Genomic DNA, 13,848 nt, shown 5'->3' with positions numbered 1-13,848 from the left:
TGTACATATGTATCAGTCCTGCTGTGTTTTCTGAGAGTTTCAGGATTTCATGGCAATGTTTTTCGTCACTAGTACGTCTGTTCTTCCTAAAATATCACCTCGTGGGTTGAGTTCAGGCATCCGGTTGAAGTAGTTGCTCTTGTTTTCTCAGGGTTTCTTGTGTTTCCTGTCACTGCTCATGACTCGAGCTCCTTTCGTAGCGTACTTCTCTCTTGCTTTTAGCTTGGCCTACTTTTCTCAAAGCAGGCAAAACGCAGTCATAGAACATAATGTACGTACATGCTTGGCAAAATCAAGTTGATTTCAATGTATTAAATGATATTCCTGTTTAGTAGTATCTGTTCGACTTAGAGTATTCTGCTGGCTGGTTAATGCTTGTTTTAGAATCGTTATTTTTTTTCCTGATGTTTCGCCCTCTGCCTGTGACCCTGACGTGAAAACCAGGGACCTGCCTGTCCTCTGTGTACTTTACCATTGTAGAGGTGGAAAAGCTGTCAAAACAATCCTATAAACCTGGAATTTATTCAGCGAATGCTAATATGTCACACCTGCTTATTACTGTGTGACTGCGGTTTCTATTAACTAAATGTGTGGATGATAATGTGTGGTTGATGTGTGGTTGCTTCCTATCTGATACATCCATATCTTCACATCCATAGAAAAAGCATTCAAACACACACGTCTAAGCTCCAGCAAGGTGTTTGCACTCTGTAAACAATGTATCTCATTCTAACTGATTTGGACAATTTAAAAAGATTGGTTTTATTTTGACAATCTGGAGTGGAATAAACACGTTCTTATATGAATTTCATTTCTATTCCTGCTCAGCATTAACATTTCTCTCCCTCTGATCGCAGGCTGGAAAGAGGATGTTTGGTACGTACTTCAGAGTTGGAATTTACGGTCCAAAGTTTGGCGACTTAGACGAGCAGGAGTTTGTGTACAAAGAGCCCGCCATCACGAAGCTGGCGGAGATTTCTCACAGGCTAGAGGTAAATTCCACCATGAGGCCTCTAGATTCTCCTGTAATACCACCATTTTTAAATTTTTTCCTGGCCATGTGTGCTTTTAGTAAGAACTAAAGAATTTTCTTCTCAGGGTTTCTATGGAGAGCGATTTGGAGAGGACCAGGTAGAAGTCATTAAGGACTCTAACCCAGTGGACAAGTGCAAGTTGGACCCTAATAAGGTTGGTGTTGGGCACAATGTACATTGATGTTAGTCTGAGAATCCATCTTCAACAGAGGGAACACGACCTAAAACCTTAACCCAACCAAAAAATGTTGTGAATTTCTGTAGGCATTCATCCAGATCACATATGTGGAGCCGTACTTCGACACGTACGAGATGAAGGACCGCATCACTTACTTTGACAAGAACTACAATTTGCGACGTTTCGTCTACTGCACCCCTTTCACTCTGGATGGGCGTGCCCACGGCGACCTGCACGAACAGTTTCAAACGCAAGACCATCCTCACCACGTCCCACGCGTTCCCCTTACATCAAGACACGCATCAACATCATCCACAAAGAGGAGGTGGGTGAACACCCGTCCACAGGAAGCAACCCACCTGCTGACGCTTTTCTTTATGTCCCCGTTTTAGTTTGTCTTCATTTCTTCTTCAGACATCCAACCAAATCATTAGTAAAGATTTGCATTTTTATACATTTTTGCTAAGCAACATACAGTATCTTATCTCCAGCTGTGGGAGGATGATATTCAGAAAATTAAGCGATTGTAAAAGGAAAAGTGTTATCCAACTCTTGAAGCAGCTTGTATCCATCACTTTCCAGATCATATCCACACCCATCGAGGTGGCGATAGAAGACATGCAGAAGAAGACTCAGGAGCTTGGCCTTTGCCACCCACCAGGACCCTGCTGATGCAAAGATGCTGCAGATGGTCCTCCAGGGATCAGTGGGCACAACTGTCAACCAGGTAATGTTTTTAAGACGTCACATTAAAAAAAGTGTTATGCGAGGAATTCATTAGCATAAGTAGAGTTGTGGAGGAAGAGTCACGTCTGTTTTCCTCAGGGTCCTTTGGAGGTGGCTCAGGTGTTCCTGTCAGAGATTCCCAGTGACCCAAAGCTGTATAGACACCACAATAAGCTACGGCTCTGCTTCAAAGACTTCACAAAGAGGTATGGACTGTGAAGGATGAATCCACAGGCGCCACACGTCCCAGAGACTTTGCCAACTGTGGATTTAACACAAAATGATAAAACTATCTGATCAAAACTAGTGTTAAAAAGCTGCTGTTGATATGGTTTCATGGGTTCAAAAACACAGCACTTAATGGCTAATTTAAGAACAGTTTTTTGCCCGTTTGCTGAAAAGTGAACGTTTAACTCCATTTATAGTTCAGCCTTAATTAACATGGCCAGTATGCCGTCATAAGCCTTGCTACGAAAAAAAGGAGCAAGGCAAAGATTCTCCATCATCTCCATCTACAAGTGTAGCAAGACAAAGCTTGTACATGTTGTCTGCCAAAGGTGTGAAGATGCCCTGCGTAAGAACAAGAGCCTGATTGGTCCAGACCAGAAAGAGTACCAGAGGGAGCTGGAGAGGAACTATCACCGGCTGAAGGAGGCGCTGCAGCCCCTCATCAACAGAAGATCCCCCAGCTTTATAAACCTGTGCTTCAGGTCAACTCACAGGTAGGCTGTTTCTGTGTGCGAATGGAGACGATTCAGTTGATCAATCCATTTAGCTACGATAGCGCCCTCCCAAGGTACAATATGCAAGAATTTCCTAAAACAACAATGTATGGGACTCAAAGTAATCCCTCTCAATAACCAAGAGAAGTGTGTGGTGGTGTGTGTTTTCTCTGCCTGTGTTTGCTGTTTCCTTCTTGTGGGGGTGTGACCTCCAGCCCTTAACAGCATGCAGGTCTTCTGACTCACTGAAAATACAAATTATTTATATATGTTATCACAGTGGTGGTTCTATCTTACAATCAATCGACAGCACATGTAAGTTGAAGTGTTTCGCTGATGTAACGGATTAGAAGTCAAGTTGCGATGACTTCCTTAAATGTATGGAATTAATTTCAACTTCATGGATTCCTGCGTAGACCCTGCGATAGGTTTTGGATGTTGAAGTTAAATGAGTTTGTTTTTGCTTCTTCAATAATCATGCAGCAAACGGACAGCTTGACAAGGTTAGCTTGGGACTTTCAGACTACGTTTTGTGATCCTTATCTTTCCGTTTCCTGTCTTTGTGTTATTTTTTAGCTTTACAGTCTTGCTATTCTCACAAAGATCACCAGCTTTAAAAATGCGAAAAGAAACGGCAGATTAACCAGCCTCCATGTTGCTAAAATCCAGTTAACCCCCAAAGCACTTCCTGGTCAATGAAAATGAAAACATCTTCTTTTTGTTCTTCTTGTTTCCAGAGATTCCTTCAGCCGAATGAGTCTTCGCAAGCTTGACCTTTGAAGATAAAGAAGAATACAGGCGCACAAACATAAACACACACACACCACAAATTGCAATATTAATTTATTCTCGATTGTAAATAGGAGTCTTTTGAAGGTCGGTCAGTTTTTCAGATAGCATGTCAAAAGAAAGGCTAAAAGTATTGCAGCTTGGTACGTCATTCCAGTGTCTTAATTTGTTTACATCCAAACTGTTACACAATCAGAGGGACATTCAAGTAGATCTTAAAGATTAAAGAGATGCCTCGGCATTTAGAATCTTTCTTTGCTGGCCATTTGTCACATAAGGGGACACGTCTTTATATGTCCTTATGCTACTACTACAAATATGTCAGCCTCCAACTTTTGAACCCAACAGAATCTACTGGATGTACACTAATGAGCCACTGAATACAAAGAATGCTTTGAGATCCCTTTATTGGTTAATTAAAGTGCCAAAAAACACCTTCCTGCTGCTGATCTTTGACAAGTGTCTGCAGAGAAGGTGCCATTTTAAAAGTCAGGTGTCTAACGACGTACCGCCAGAAATCTATTCAATTTCATGTGTGCACTTTTTTTGATGGTGTAGCAATGCATTTTACAAGTAAACGGTATTCAATTGATGGGAAAAATGCTAAAAAGTGGTACCATTATTTATCATGCTTTAACATTATTTGAAAGAAGTTTTAAAGTTAGGTACTTTGAACATCCTTGTATTATTTTATGTAGTTGTTTATTTAAAATATTTTACTAAATAAATATTTTAATGTTCCATTTGGTGTATATTCATATTTGTGTGTTGATGTAGGATTAAGTTTATGGAGATAAATCAGTTGTGAATGGGTGTGAATGAGTATCGCCAGATGAAGGAAATAAACTTATTGCTTTAGAATTGACCTGCCAACATGAATATAATTACAGCTGTACAACACGGCATATGGTCCATAATGGGTATTAATCACTAAACTAAATAAACTAACTCAATCCCCGAAACCCTGATTGGATTTATAAACACTGACGCTGTGGAACCTGAGACTGTCACTCAGTATTTTAACACAATCATATTTTTTAAACAAATATATCTATCAAGTACACAAAAACAATAGTAACATGATTATTTGTGTGTTCACAGGCACACATTCTGAGAGCAAAATCCTTTTGTGATAACTTTACATTTTCTTGTTTGGAATGATTGTGTTCGACATGCTAGTTTTAAACGAGCCTGCCATTGATGGAGGAGGTTTATTCAATTACAAAGTCAACACATTTTGTTCATTTTGGCTATTGTAAACACAAGTATTACAAACTTCCAACATTGGACATATAAGATAACAAGCAATCAAATCTACACTTTTACATGCGTTGGTCTCACATCTGTTCCTGTGCACTCTTAATTCTTGTCTTATTATGGCTCAATTGTGCAATGTTTATTTGTTTGGCCCAAAAATACTTCTTGAAAACAAGGCAGGTCAAATGCATTCAGTCTCACTGAGCGGGCATTTGACCTTTCCTTCTCTGAACTATTTTTAAATAGGAACGATAGCGGATTAAAGAAATATACATATTAAATATCTTTACTCTGAATTTGCACCCTGCAATAACTTGAGTATTAACGAGAACCAGGTATAAGCTTGGTATATATTAGATAAACATGAGTGTGTTTTTATCAATGTAAAAATATGCCAGTGTAAAAGGTTATTACATAGATGACTTACATGTCAGTCTTTAGAAGAAGAAAAAGGCATCAGTTGCAAAACTTTCTTGGCAGTAGGCAAAGGTTTTGTTCCCTTACCTCATGAAGCATATTTGATATTGCTTTGAAATGGAAAAAGATTTGGTTCTTGTTTTGGCTTTTAGTTGAGTAATCTATTCCAAACATGCACAGCCGTAACAGTCTCTTGACATACAAATAATACATTTTAGAAAATAAAAAAGGCATAGAAAGAAACTCAAATAGTAAAAGTTCTGTTCAAAAGTGCTTTTCCAATTTGTAAAAAAAAAACAAAAAAAAACCTAAATGATAGGACAGATCGCAAAAGGACAGTTCACGAGAAGTCACATACCAGAAGAAGAAGATGTAATTCCCATTTGACTAAATATTTCCAAAACGTAAATAGGTTCATGAACATCTGAGTCTCAGTTTGATTGCTAATGTGGCAGCTGCAGTGTGTTTGGCCACAAAATGGTAATTTGTCTTGGTGTTTAGCTACAAAACGTCTGCCTGGCACAACCTGGTGTCCATGTCAGTTTTGGGGTCCGGGCATCCTTCTGTAGAACAGCAGGTACGGTGTTGACGAGGAGGACGTCTCAGGAGAGCAGGAGAGCAGGAAATCTTCCTCCTCAAAACAGACGCACCTCGGAGTCATCAAACAGCAGCCATTTGCCCTCATATTCAAGGAGGCTGTTCAAAGCCCGCCGCTCTGTGGCCTCCCCTGTGGCAGAGTCTCTCACTCCAGCTTCCTTGTTTTGTCCCGCTTCACCATTTTGGCTGTTGATGGGTTTCCTCCGTTTGGATCCATCTGTCGATCCACTGTTGGCTGCTTTTTTCCGAGTGTTTGCTGTTGCTCCCGAGTTCACAACTAGTCAGACTCCTCTGGCCACCCAAGAGTCCAACTGCACCCTCTGACAACTTCTTTCCTCCCGTTTTGCTGCTCGCCAAACTCGCACCTCTCTGTCCCCTTGCGTTCAGGCTGAAAGACACCTCTCCATCATCATAGTCCAGACATTCATCCTTCACTTGGGTTTCCACCTCCTCTTCCGTTTCTTTTCTGTCCCACAGCTTCGCATCTTTCAGATCAGACATGCGGACGTAGGCCGTGTAGTGGCCGCTGCTGATGGTGACGCCACTGTGCATGACCACGGCAAACAGTCGATAGCGTTGGCCCTTTGTGGCCGAGGACCGGGTGCACCACTCCTCCAGAGACAAGGTCAAAGGGGTTTGTAAGGGAGTGTTGACCTTGGACAGACCTGCATATGGGTCCACGCTAGAAAGAAAAGAAACAGGGATGAATAAGATCTGTACCAGGATCATGACACTGGATTCAAAAGGACAATTGAGGTTAAACTGTTCCTGTTGTATTCTTGTTTACACATATTGTAAACAGATGACGCCTTGTATTAGTCACAAAAAATATTGCAATTCATGAACAAAAAAAAAAACGTCATTGTAGTAAATATAAAAAGTAATTGTAAAAAGTCATACTATAGTCATAAAAAGTTACACGACTACATGTTTATTTAAAAACAAACGTAATGGACAGAAACACCTTCCACCGGTTTTCTTTCCGTTCTGTGGTGTTTCAATGTCGCCGCTTTAATCAAGTGTCAGTTTTAAAATAGCTTCGGGGGCCGTCGGCTACATCGATTCATCACAAAACAAAAGACAGACGACAGGATACCTGCCGGTAACTATTTTCGTAATCCATTCGTTTTTGCAGCCCTACTATAATTAATCTATAATATTTTGGAAGAAAATAATAAAAGATAGCCGACAGAAAACTGACAGAAATGGGAATGAACGTGTTAAAGATTCACCAACTCACTCTAAACTGTTGGCGGCGAAGCGCTTCAGGTGAATGGTGATGACTTCCGGGGTTTTGTCAAACAGCAGACTTCTCTCAGCCTCCGCGTAATGGTGACATGTCTCACAGAAGTATTTGTCCTCCCCAACAATGCGCTCCACTGACGCAAACTGAGCGATTGCCCATTTCAGAGTCTTCGGTCCTGGTTTGGGATCAGGAGAAACTGGAAAGAGAGGATATCAGTTATAGGATGAGTTATATTGGTGTCATTGTGGTCTGGAAGAAAGACAAAAGATTGCCTTCAATTTCTATTTGGTAGAAAAGAACGCAATAAAAGCCTTAAAAGTGTCTTTGCGTAATGAAGGTCATCATTTAGAATGACTCCACAACCATGCGTCTATCAATCTATCATAGTACGGGACTTCTTTTTGAAAGGAGTTGTCGTATTGACAGCAGTAAAGGTCCTTACCCTCAGAGAGGTCGTCTGGGCTGCTGGGTTCGTCATCGAGTACTGGGACACTGATGTCTTGGAAGTCTTCTCTCCTTTCCGTGAAGCTCTCACACTCCAGACAGCGAGTCCTCAAAACCAGTTGGCCCTGGAACAAGTGCTCCATCAGGTCCAGGTCCTCTGAATAGAACAGAAATATGGTATTTAATGCCTGAAGTTGCATATATACTAATGCCATCTGATTTTACAGGGCAGAGGTTAAATTCAGTGAACAAGAATCTGTTGTTATCTCCCGTCTTCCCTTCTTATTTTACCTTCTGTTCCAGTTGTTTGAAAGCTGCTTTTAAAATACAATAACCCATTATGAAACACAATAAGGCAATATACTCTGGAAAGCGTTTTCAGGTGCCATAGATAAATATAATAAAATAACTTGGCTAAATCCACATTGGCACACTTTGGTGTAAAACAGCTTTCCTTGTATGACAAGTAAATAACCAAATGTCTGAAACCCTGATGACTTCTCATTTCATACCATGAAGTTTCACTGGCGTCTCAACTTCAGCGTCTTTTTGTGGCGATCTCTCTTCACTGGTCTTCTCATTCGGACTTTGCTCCACATTCAGCTCATTCTCCTGCTCTGGTTTGTTCTGGTTCTTCACAGAGCTGATCTTTCCCACACTGAGGAACTTGGAGAAGATACTAGGTTGTTTCCCAGAAGGCCTCAGCCAGCTCAGCTTAGACTTCTTTTTTCCTTTCCCCTCTGCCTCTTTAGATGCCATGTCACCTTTCCCCTCACCATCACTGCCTTTCTCCTCCGCCCTATTTAGTTTCTTCATCTTTTCATTCTTGGCCTCCTGATCCTCTTTGTCTCTGTTCATCGTGATGTCACTGATGGACTTCCTTTTGGACCGGGTGAGGGGTTTATTATCCTCTTCTGCATCAGATTTCTTAGACTTGACAGATTTTGGCTTCTTTTTGGCATTTCCCACTTCAGTGTCACTCTTTCTCTTGCCGCTGACTTGGCCGTCCTCTTCTGAGGGAGTTGTGGATTCTGTTGCAGATCTGCTGGATCCCAATTGGACATTGTTCTCAAGTTTAACCTCAGTCTCATTGGCATCCCTCTCCAACTCCTGCTCTTTCCTGATGGTGGCACAAGCCTCTTGGATATATCCCAGGATGCACTGCAGCACCTCTTGGGCATCATGCTGAAGATAGCCTTCATACATGGGGTTCAGCTGCCTGCAACCCACACAGCAGCCACAATTAGTTAACTGATGGAAACATATATTCATATATACATTTGAATGATTTATCAAATCAGACTACTCAAAATATCACATTTGCTTGTTTAACCCTCAGGAATGTGAACATGTGCTTCTATTCTTGTTTGTTTTTTATACTGTTGCTCAAATCAAATATGTCATTTCACACACCAGTTTAAGTTTTTTATATCATTTTGACAATACATTTAATTAATTTATGATCATTAAAAACAATCCATCCTTTCATTTTAAATACTCTGCGGTGCGATTGTAGGTGTTTTATAATAAATGTCAAAACAATGACATAACAGAACATGTTATTGTCTGTTGTGCAAAAACACAATTTGCTTGTGATTGTTACTGTAACAGTGAATACATAGTTTTGTCCTACATTACTCATCACTGTGTAGAAATAAGCTAACGTACTAATTTTAATGCATCATGTGGACAAACATCCAAGCAAAAATGATGAGAATCCCAAGGTTACCTGAGTGTGTGGAGTATTTTTCGAGGCGGCGTAGCGAGTTCTCCATCACTGAAGCTGTCGGGGTTTAACAGGAAGTTGGACTGCAGCTGCTCCACTGAAGTTATAAGACTGTTGAAGCTCCCAAGGAGCTCAATTTGAGCCGGCAAAGCATCAGCGACAACTTCTGACTGCTGAGAGATAAAATACAAACAAAAGAATTAAGCAAATAAAGAGATTTTAGAACTGTCACTCCACTTAGAAGGTTGTGATTGACTGCACTATGTTGTAAGACAGCCCTGACATTATGATTTTGAATTAGTGATGTTGATGACATACATTTCTAAAGCCATTGTTTGTAAATGTAAATTTCGAAAAATAATTAATTTAATTTGAAAAATCCAGTTTTTATCGCACCAACCTCTTCACTTTTATCAGTTTCTTCCTTTGGTTTGTCTTTTCTTTTAGACAGGTTGTACAGTTTCTTTACTCCTTCTCTGACCCCTGGGCAGTAGTACAGCACCTGCAGACAAATGATCAAACCAACATTTTCCTTACAAATACTGAAAACTTTTATGAAACTTTAAAGACTGCGGATACCTAAATGTCAATGCAGTAAACAATAATAACACAAGTAGTGAAGTAATACAACAGCAAAAAGTCTCCTGCTCATACTGCAAAAGAGCTTGGCTCATTAACTAACCAGTTGCCTCAATGTTGTTTAGTTGTCCAAACACTATTGTATGTTCTTCCTTGAACAAGAAAAAGAACAAAAAACAAGAGCTGTTTGGAATAATCACTCCACTCCACTCCACTCCACTCCACTCCACTCCACTCCACTCCACTCCACTCCACTCCACTCCACTCCACTCCACTCCACTCCACTCCACTCCACTCCACTCCACTCCACTCATCTGAAAAATTACAGAATGTTTATTGATTTTCAGCTCAGCCTTCAACACAAAGTCCCCCATGAAACTGATTGGTAAACTTAGCACTCTGAGCTTGAGTACCTTACTCTGCCACTGGTTATTAGACTTCCTCACAAACAGACTTCAAGCACCTCCTCGACTCTAGTGTAGAACGCCAAAGCCCCCCGGGGCTATGTGATCAGACCCCTCCTGGTCACGCTGTACACCCACGACTGCTACCCCAAACAAGAAGAGAACTCTGTTGTGAAGCCATCGGATGGATTACAAACAGCAATGAGACTTCATATATAGAGGACAACCTTGCAGAGTGGTGTTCAGAGAAAAAACCTAGTCATCAATGTCAGTAAAACCAAGAAACAGATTTTTTATTTTAGAAAAAAAATAAGGACGTGAAGACACACACACACCCCTGTCTACATCAATGGAGCAAGTTAGCAGCTTTGTAGTTCCTGGGAATCAGCACCACAAACAACCTGACATGGTCCTCACACATCTCCATCTTGGTTAAGAAAGCTCATAAAGGCTGTATTTGAGGAAACTTCAAAAAGGCAACATTTATGTGCCAAGTTATTGTCAACTTTCACAGAGGAGCAACAGAAAGTATCCTGACTGCAAACATTACAAACTGCGATGGGATGTGCACGGCCCAGAACAAGATGGCTCTCTCGTGGGTGTTTAAAACCACCCAGATTATCATTGGTACCCATCTACCAAGCATCCGTGATATTGGTGAGAAGAGCCTGCCATGATATTAAAAGACAAAACCCACACCAGCCACAACCTGTTCACCTGCAATCTGGAAAGAGATACAGTATCAGCTGCCAAACCACTAGACTTAAAAACAGCTTATTTCCTCTGGCTGTGAGACTTCTTAATACAAATATATGTATACATAGTCTGAGAAGGACCCACCTGTAAGATACTGTTCAAATAGCAGGTGTTGCCCAAGTTGTTGAAACCCACAAATGGCGCCGGGCTCTCTCTCTTCTCACATGACAGGAGAAGGCCAGGTGAGGCTGGACATGGGACTGCCTGATCACAGCTGCTGAATAGTGAAAAAACAAATAGTTTCAAATTAAAAGAAACATCATAACCTATTAGTTACTTGTTTGATTTTGCAGATGGACAATATGGTTGCAATCTCTATCCTCCATTTATTTATTTTAAAACAAACTCTTAACATGTACATATCCAAGCATGCCTTATTTGTATTAATCTCAGTAACTTTGTAAACTGAGATTTGTAAAGTATTGTTGATTATAATATCATTCAACATATTGGTTATCTAGGTTAAAAGGACTTTCAGTGGTCATTGAGGTTTCAAGGCATCCCTTGCATACACTATTTACTCCGGGCTTCTCATCTTTGTTTGGCTTATGACCATGCTGTCAAATTATAATATAAATAAGAACCTATATCTGATATTCTGTTTCTCAGAGCCAGAAGATAATGATTTAAATAAAAAAATAATATGCAGTTATAACCAAATACCAAAATATAAGATATCCCTGTCTACATTTACATTAACTTTACCTAAAAAAAGGCTGAGAATTTAGTTCAATAATGATTGAAATTCTATTAAATGTGTTAGAATGTAATCTTTAATCCGTGGCATGTTTTGGGCAATGAGTAACACAGACACACAGCATGAACAGACTATTCCTCAACAAAGTAGGGTAAAACGGCGTTTTGAACTTTGCATGACCCCAGATAAATCACTCACTGACAGAGACCCACCTTTCCTCAGGCTCCACTTGCTCAACTGGTTTGGGCTCATCTGCTTGAGGTTCAGAGAAATCCAGAGCCCGTTTAGTGTCTTTCTTCTGGAGGAACTTCAGAGACAGTTTACTCCTCCTGATGGGGCTCCCCAGCGCCGCCACCACATTTCCCCTCTGCAGACCTGGCATCTTTATGCTGGCAATGTTGCCTCGGAAGATAATTTTCTCTACAGAGATGCAACAGCGCACCTCACTGGCAAGAAAAGAAAACACAAAAAGTAATTTCAGCGGACGCCATCAGAGTTCAACGAGAACGAAAGTGAACTACGCACTGCGTTTGGTTGTAGTTACATAACGTTTACTAGCTAACGCTAACTGGTTAGTTAAGTTACACTTAAACTAGCTACTAAGTAGCGCTAGATACAGTTAATGTAGGCAGGACTGGTTCAACCGACTGAACCACCAATTAAACACGTTAACGTTAGCTGGCATTGATCATTTTAAATAGAGCAGTTTACATTAACAACCGTTATCTAGCTAACTAGTTGGCTATAATGTAGCAAGTAGCGCAATATAAACGGCAGTTTGCAGACAAAACTGGGTCAAAACGTTGTGGTGAAGGAGTAAAAAGGCAGCACGCAGTTTTTTTTAAGCGTTCGCGTAAACAACACTAACTTTGAACATCCCTACAGTGTCTACAGCTCGTGGACGCTCACCTAAATGAGTGATTCCAGGTCAAAGTATAATATATTTCACGGAGTATCCAGTCAAGTATGTTTGGCGATGCAAACGGTGCAGCAGAAGTTGGCGCTTTTTCCTGCTGGAAGACCGGAAGACCCATAGGCAGCTATGCCGCCGGTGAAACGCCAAAAAATATCCCGCAAAAATGTCCAAATACGGGTCATCCCTAGTATTAAACGTATTTCAGACGTATACGTAACGCTTGTAAATTAGCGTATGTTTGTAAAATTATACAACCAGAAATAGTTGCATTTTATATATCAGGCTTAAATGAGTCTCCTAATTAATGTAGGCCCCCGTGGGCCACATTCAGAAGCCATTTTTGTGGTCCTTTACCAAGCTGCATCAAGTTAGATCGCATAACACCAGCAGTGGTAGATTCTGTTTTCAAAGAATGTAAAGACGTTTTAATTGTAGTTTTGTGCAGATTTTACTTGAAAGTCTACTTTAACATTATTGTATGGCTACTTAAGTAAATCAAATGAATAGTGTGTTGTAAAGACAGACCCCATAAATACATAAAGTATATATATTTTTTAATCCATGAACTTTTACACAATGTAGAGCTCCGTATCAAGCTGCTTCATATATATTTGTTGTGGGTTAATTTGTGTATGCTTTTCAATACATTGAATTGATTATGAGAACTCTTTTCAACAAGACCGCTGCTAGTTTGTAAATCAGAATAGCAGAAAACACATTCTCTGTACACTGTTGGTTCGAAAATGATATCAAGTGTCAACAGTTGATGCAGTGTATTAGGCGCATAAACAGTCACCATTAAGGCTACAAATGTACAATTGACCAGATCCCAGATGTTTAAAATTGAAATGAAAATGACATTTCAAATTAAATGAAAAGTGTCTTGGCCCCTTGTTTGCTGAGGAAGCAACTGACCAGTGGTGGAAGTATATTTGCATTAACAGTAAATGTTATGTTGCCACTCTAAACACGTTTAAAGCTGAACAAATGGTTAGACTTGGTGTGAGGGGCTACTTGGTCACTGTTGGAGCTTCTGCAGATCCATTTGAGTAAACTATTTCTCCATTAGGCCGACATGGCGCTGGGGAAAACTGATAAATGCAGTCACAGGGAAAGGACAGAAGTTGGGTTTACCTTAGTGCAGGGTTTTGCGACTTTTATTTTGAAGATGTTAAACGGAAGTGTAGGCTACTTCTATTTCGCCTGACTTGACAAAAGTCATCTTTAAAGAAAAACACTTTGTGTATATTTTAATTACCGGGACGTGTGTCACGACACTTGCTTTGTAATATACTTTTGGAAGACGTTTATTTTGATATAAACAAACGAAACCAAACAGCTCGTCTCCGGCTCGGAACAG

The 13,848-nt window shown here is 40.4% G+C and overlaps 2 protein-coding genes across 2 annotated transcripts in view; one reads left to right on the top strand and one right to left on the bottom strand.

Moving 5' to 3' along the window:
* Nucleotides 1-3,702, top strand: part of dock7 (dedicator of cytokinesis 7) — a 46,873-nt gene extending 43,171 nt beyond the window's left edge. Inside the window, 11 exon segments of the mRNA XM_034530180.1 lie at nucleotides 867-992; nucleotides 1,099-1,188; nucleotides 1,299-1,454; nucleotides 1,456-1,494; nucleotides 1,496-1,537; nucleotides 1,795-1,851; nucleotides 1,853-1,939; nucleotides 2,038-2,144; nucleotides 2,496-2,611; nucleotides 2,614-2,659; nucleotides 3,395-3,702. Coding sequence (XP_034386071.1) covers nucleotides 867-992; nucleotides 1,099-1,188; nucleotides 1,299-1,454; nucleotides 1,456-1,494; nucleotides 1,496-1,537; nucleotides 1,795-1,851; nucleotides 1,853-1,939; nucleotides 2,038-2,144; nucleotides 2,496-2,611; nucleotides 2,614-2,659; nucleotides 3,395-3,440 — 912 coding nt within the window. The 3' untranslated portion in view covers nucleotides 3,441-3,702.
* Nucleotides 3,703-4,282: 580 nt separating this feature from the next.
* usp1 (ubiquitin specific peptidase 1) lies at nucleotides 4,283-12,771 on the bottom strand. The gene is given in 11 exon segments (XM_034530181.1): nucleotides 4,283-5,763; nucleotides 5,765-5,962; nucleotides 5,964-6,402; nucleotides 6,961-7,162; nucleotides 7,409-7,567; nucleotides 7,923-8,629; nucleotides 9,140-9,309; nucleotides 9,537-9,638; nucleotides 10,960-11,092; nucleotides 11,785-12,018; nucleotides 12,482-12,771. Coding segments are annotated over 11 exon segments (2,571 nt in total). The 5' UTR covers nucleotides 12,607-12,771; the 3' UTR covers nucleotides 4,283-5,661.
* Between the last annotated feature and the right edge of the window lie 1,077 nt (nucleotides 12,772-13,848).

Source organism: Cyclopterus lumpus, chromosome 4 (genome assembly GCF_009769545.1).
Source record: "Cyclopterus lumpus isolate fCycLum1 chromosome 4, fCycLum1.pri, whole genome shotgun sequence".
Taxonomy (NCBI): domain Eukaryota; kingdom Metazoa; phylum Chordata; class Actinopteri; order Perciformes; family Cyclopteridae; genus Cyclopterus; species Cyclopterus lumpus.
This window is presented reverse-complemented; position numbering and strand designations above follow the sequence as displayed.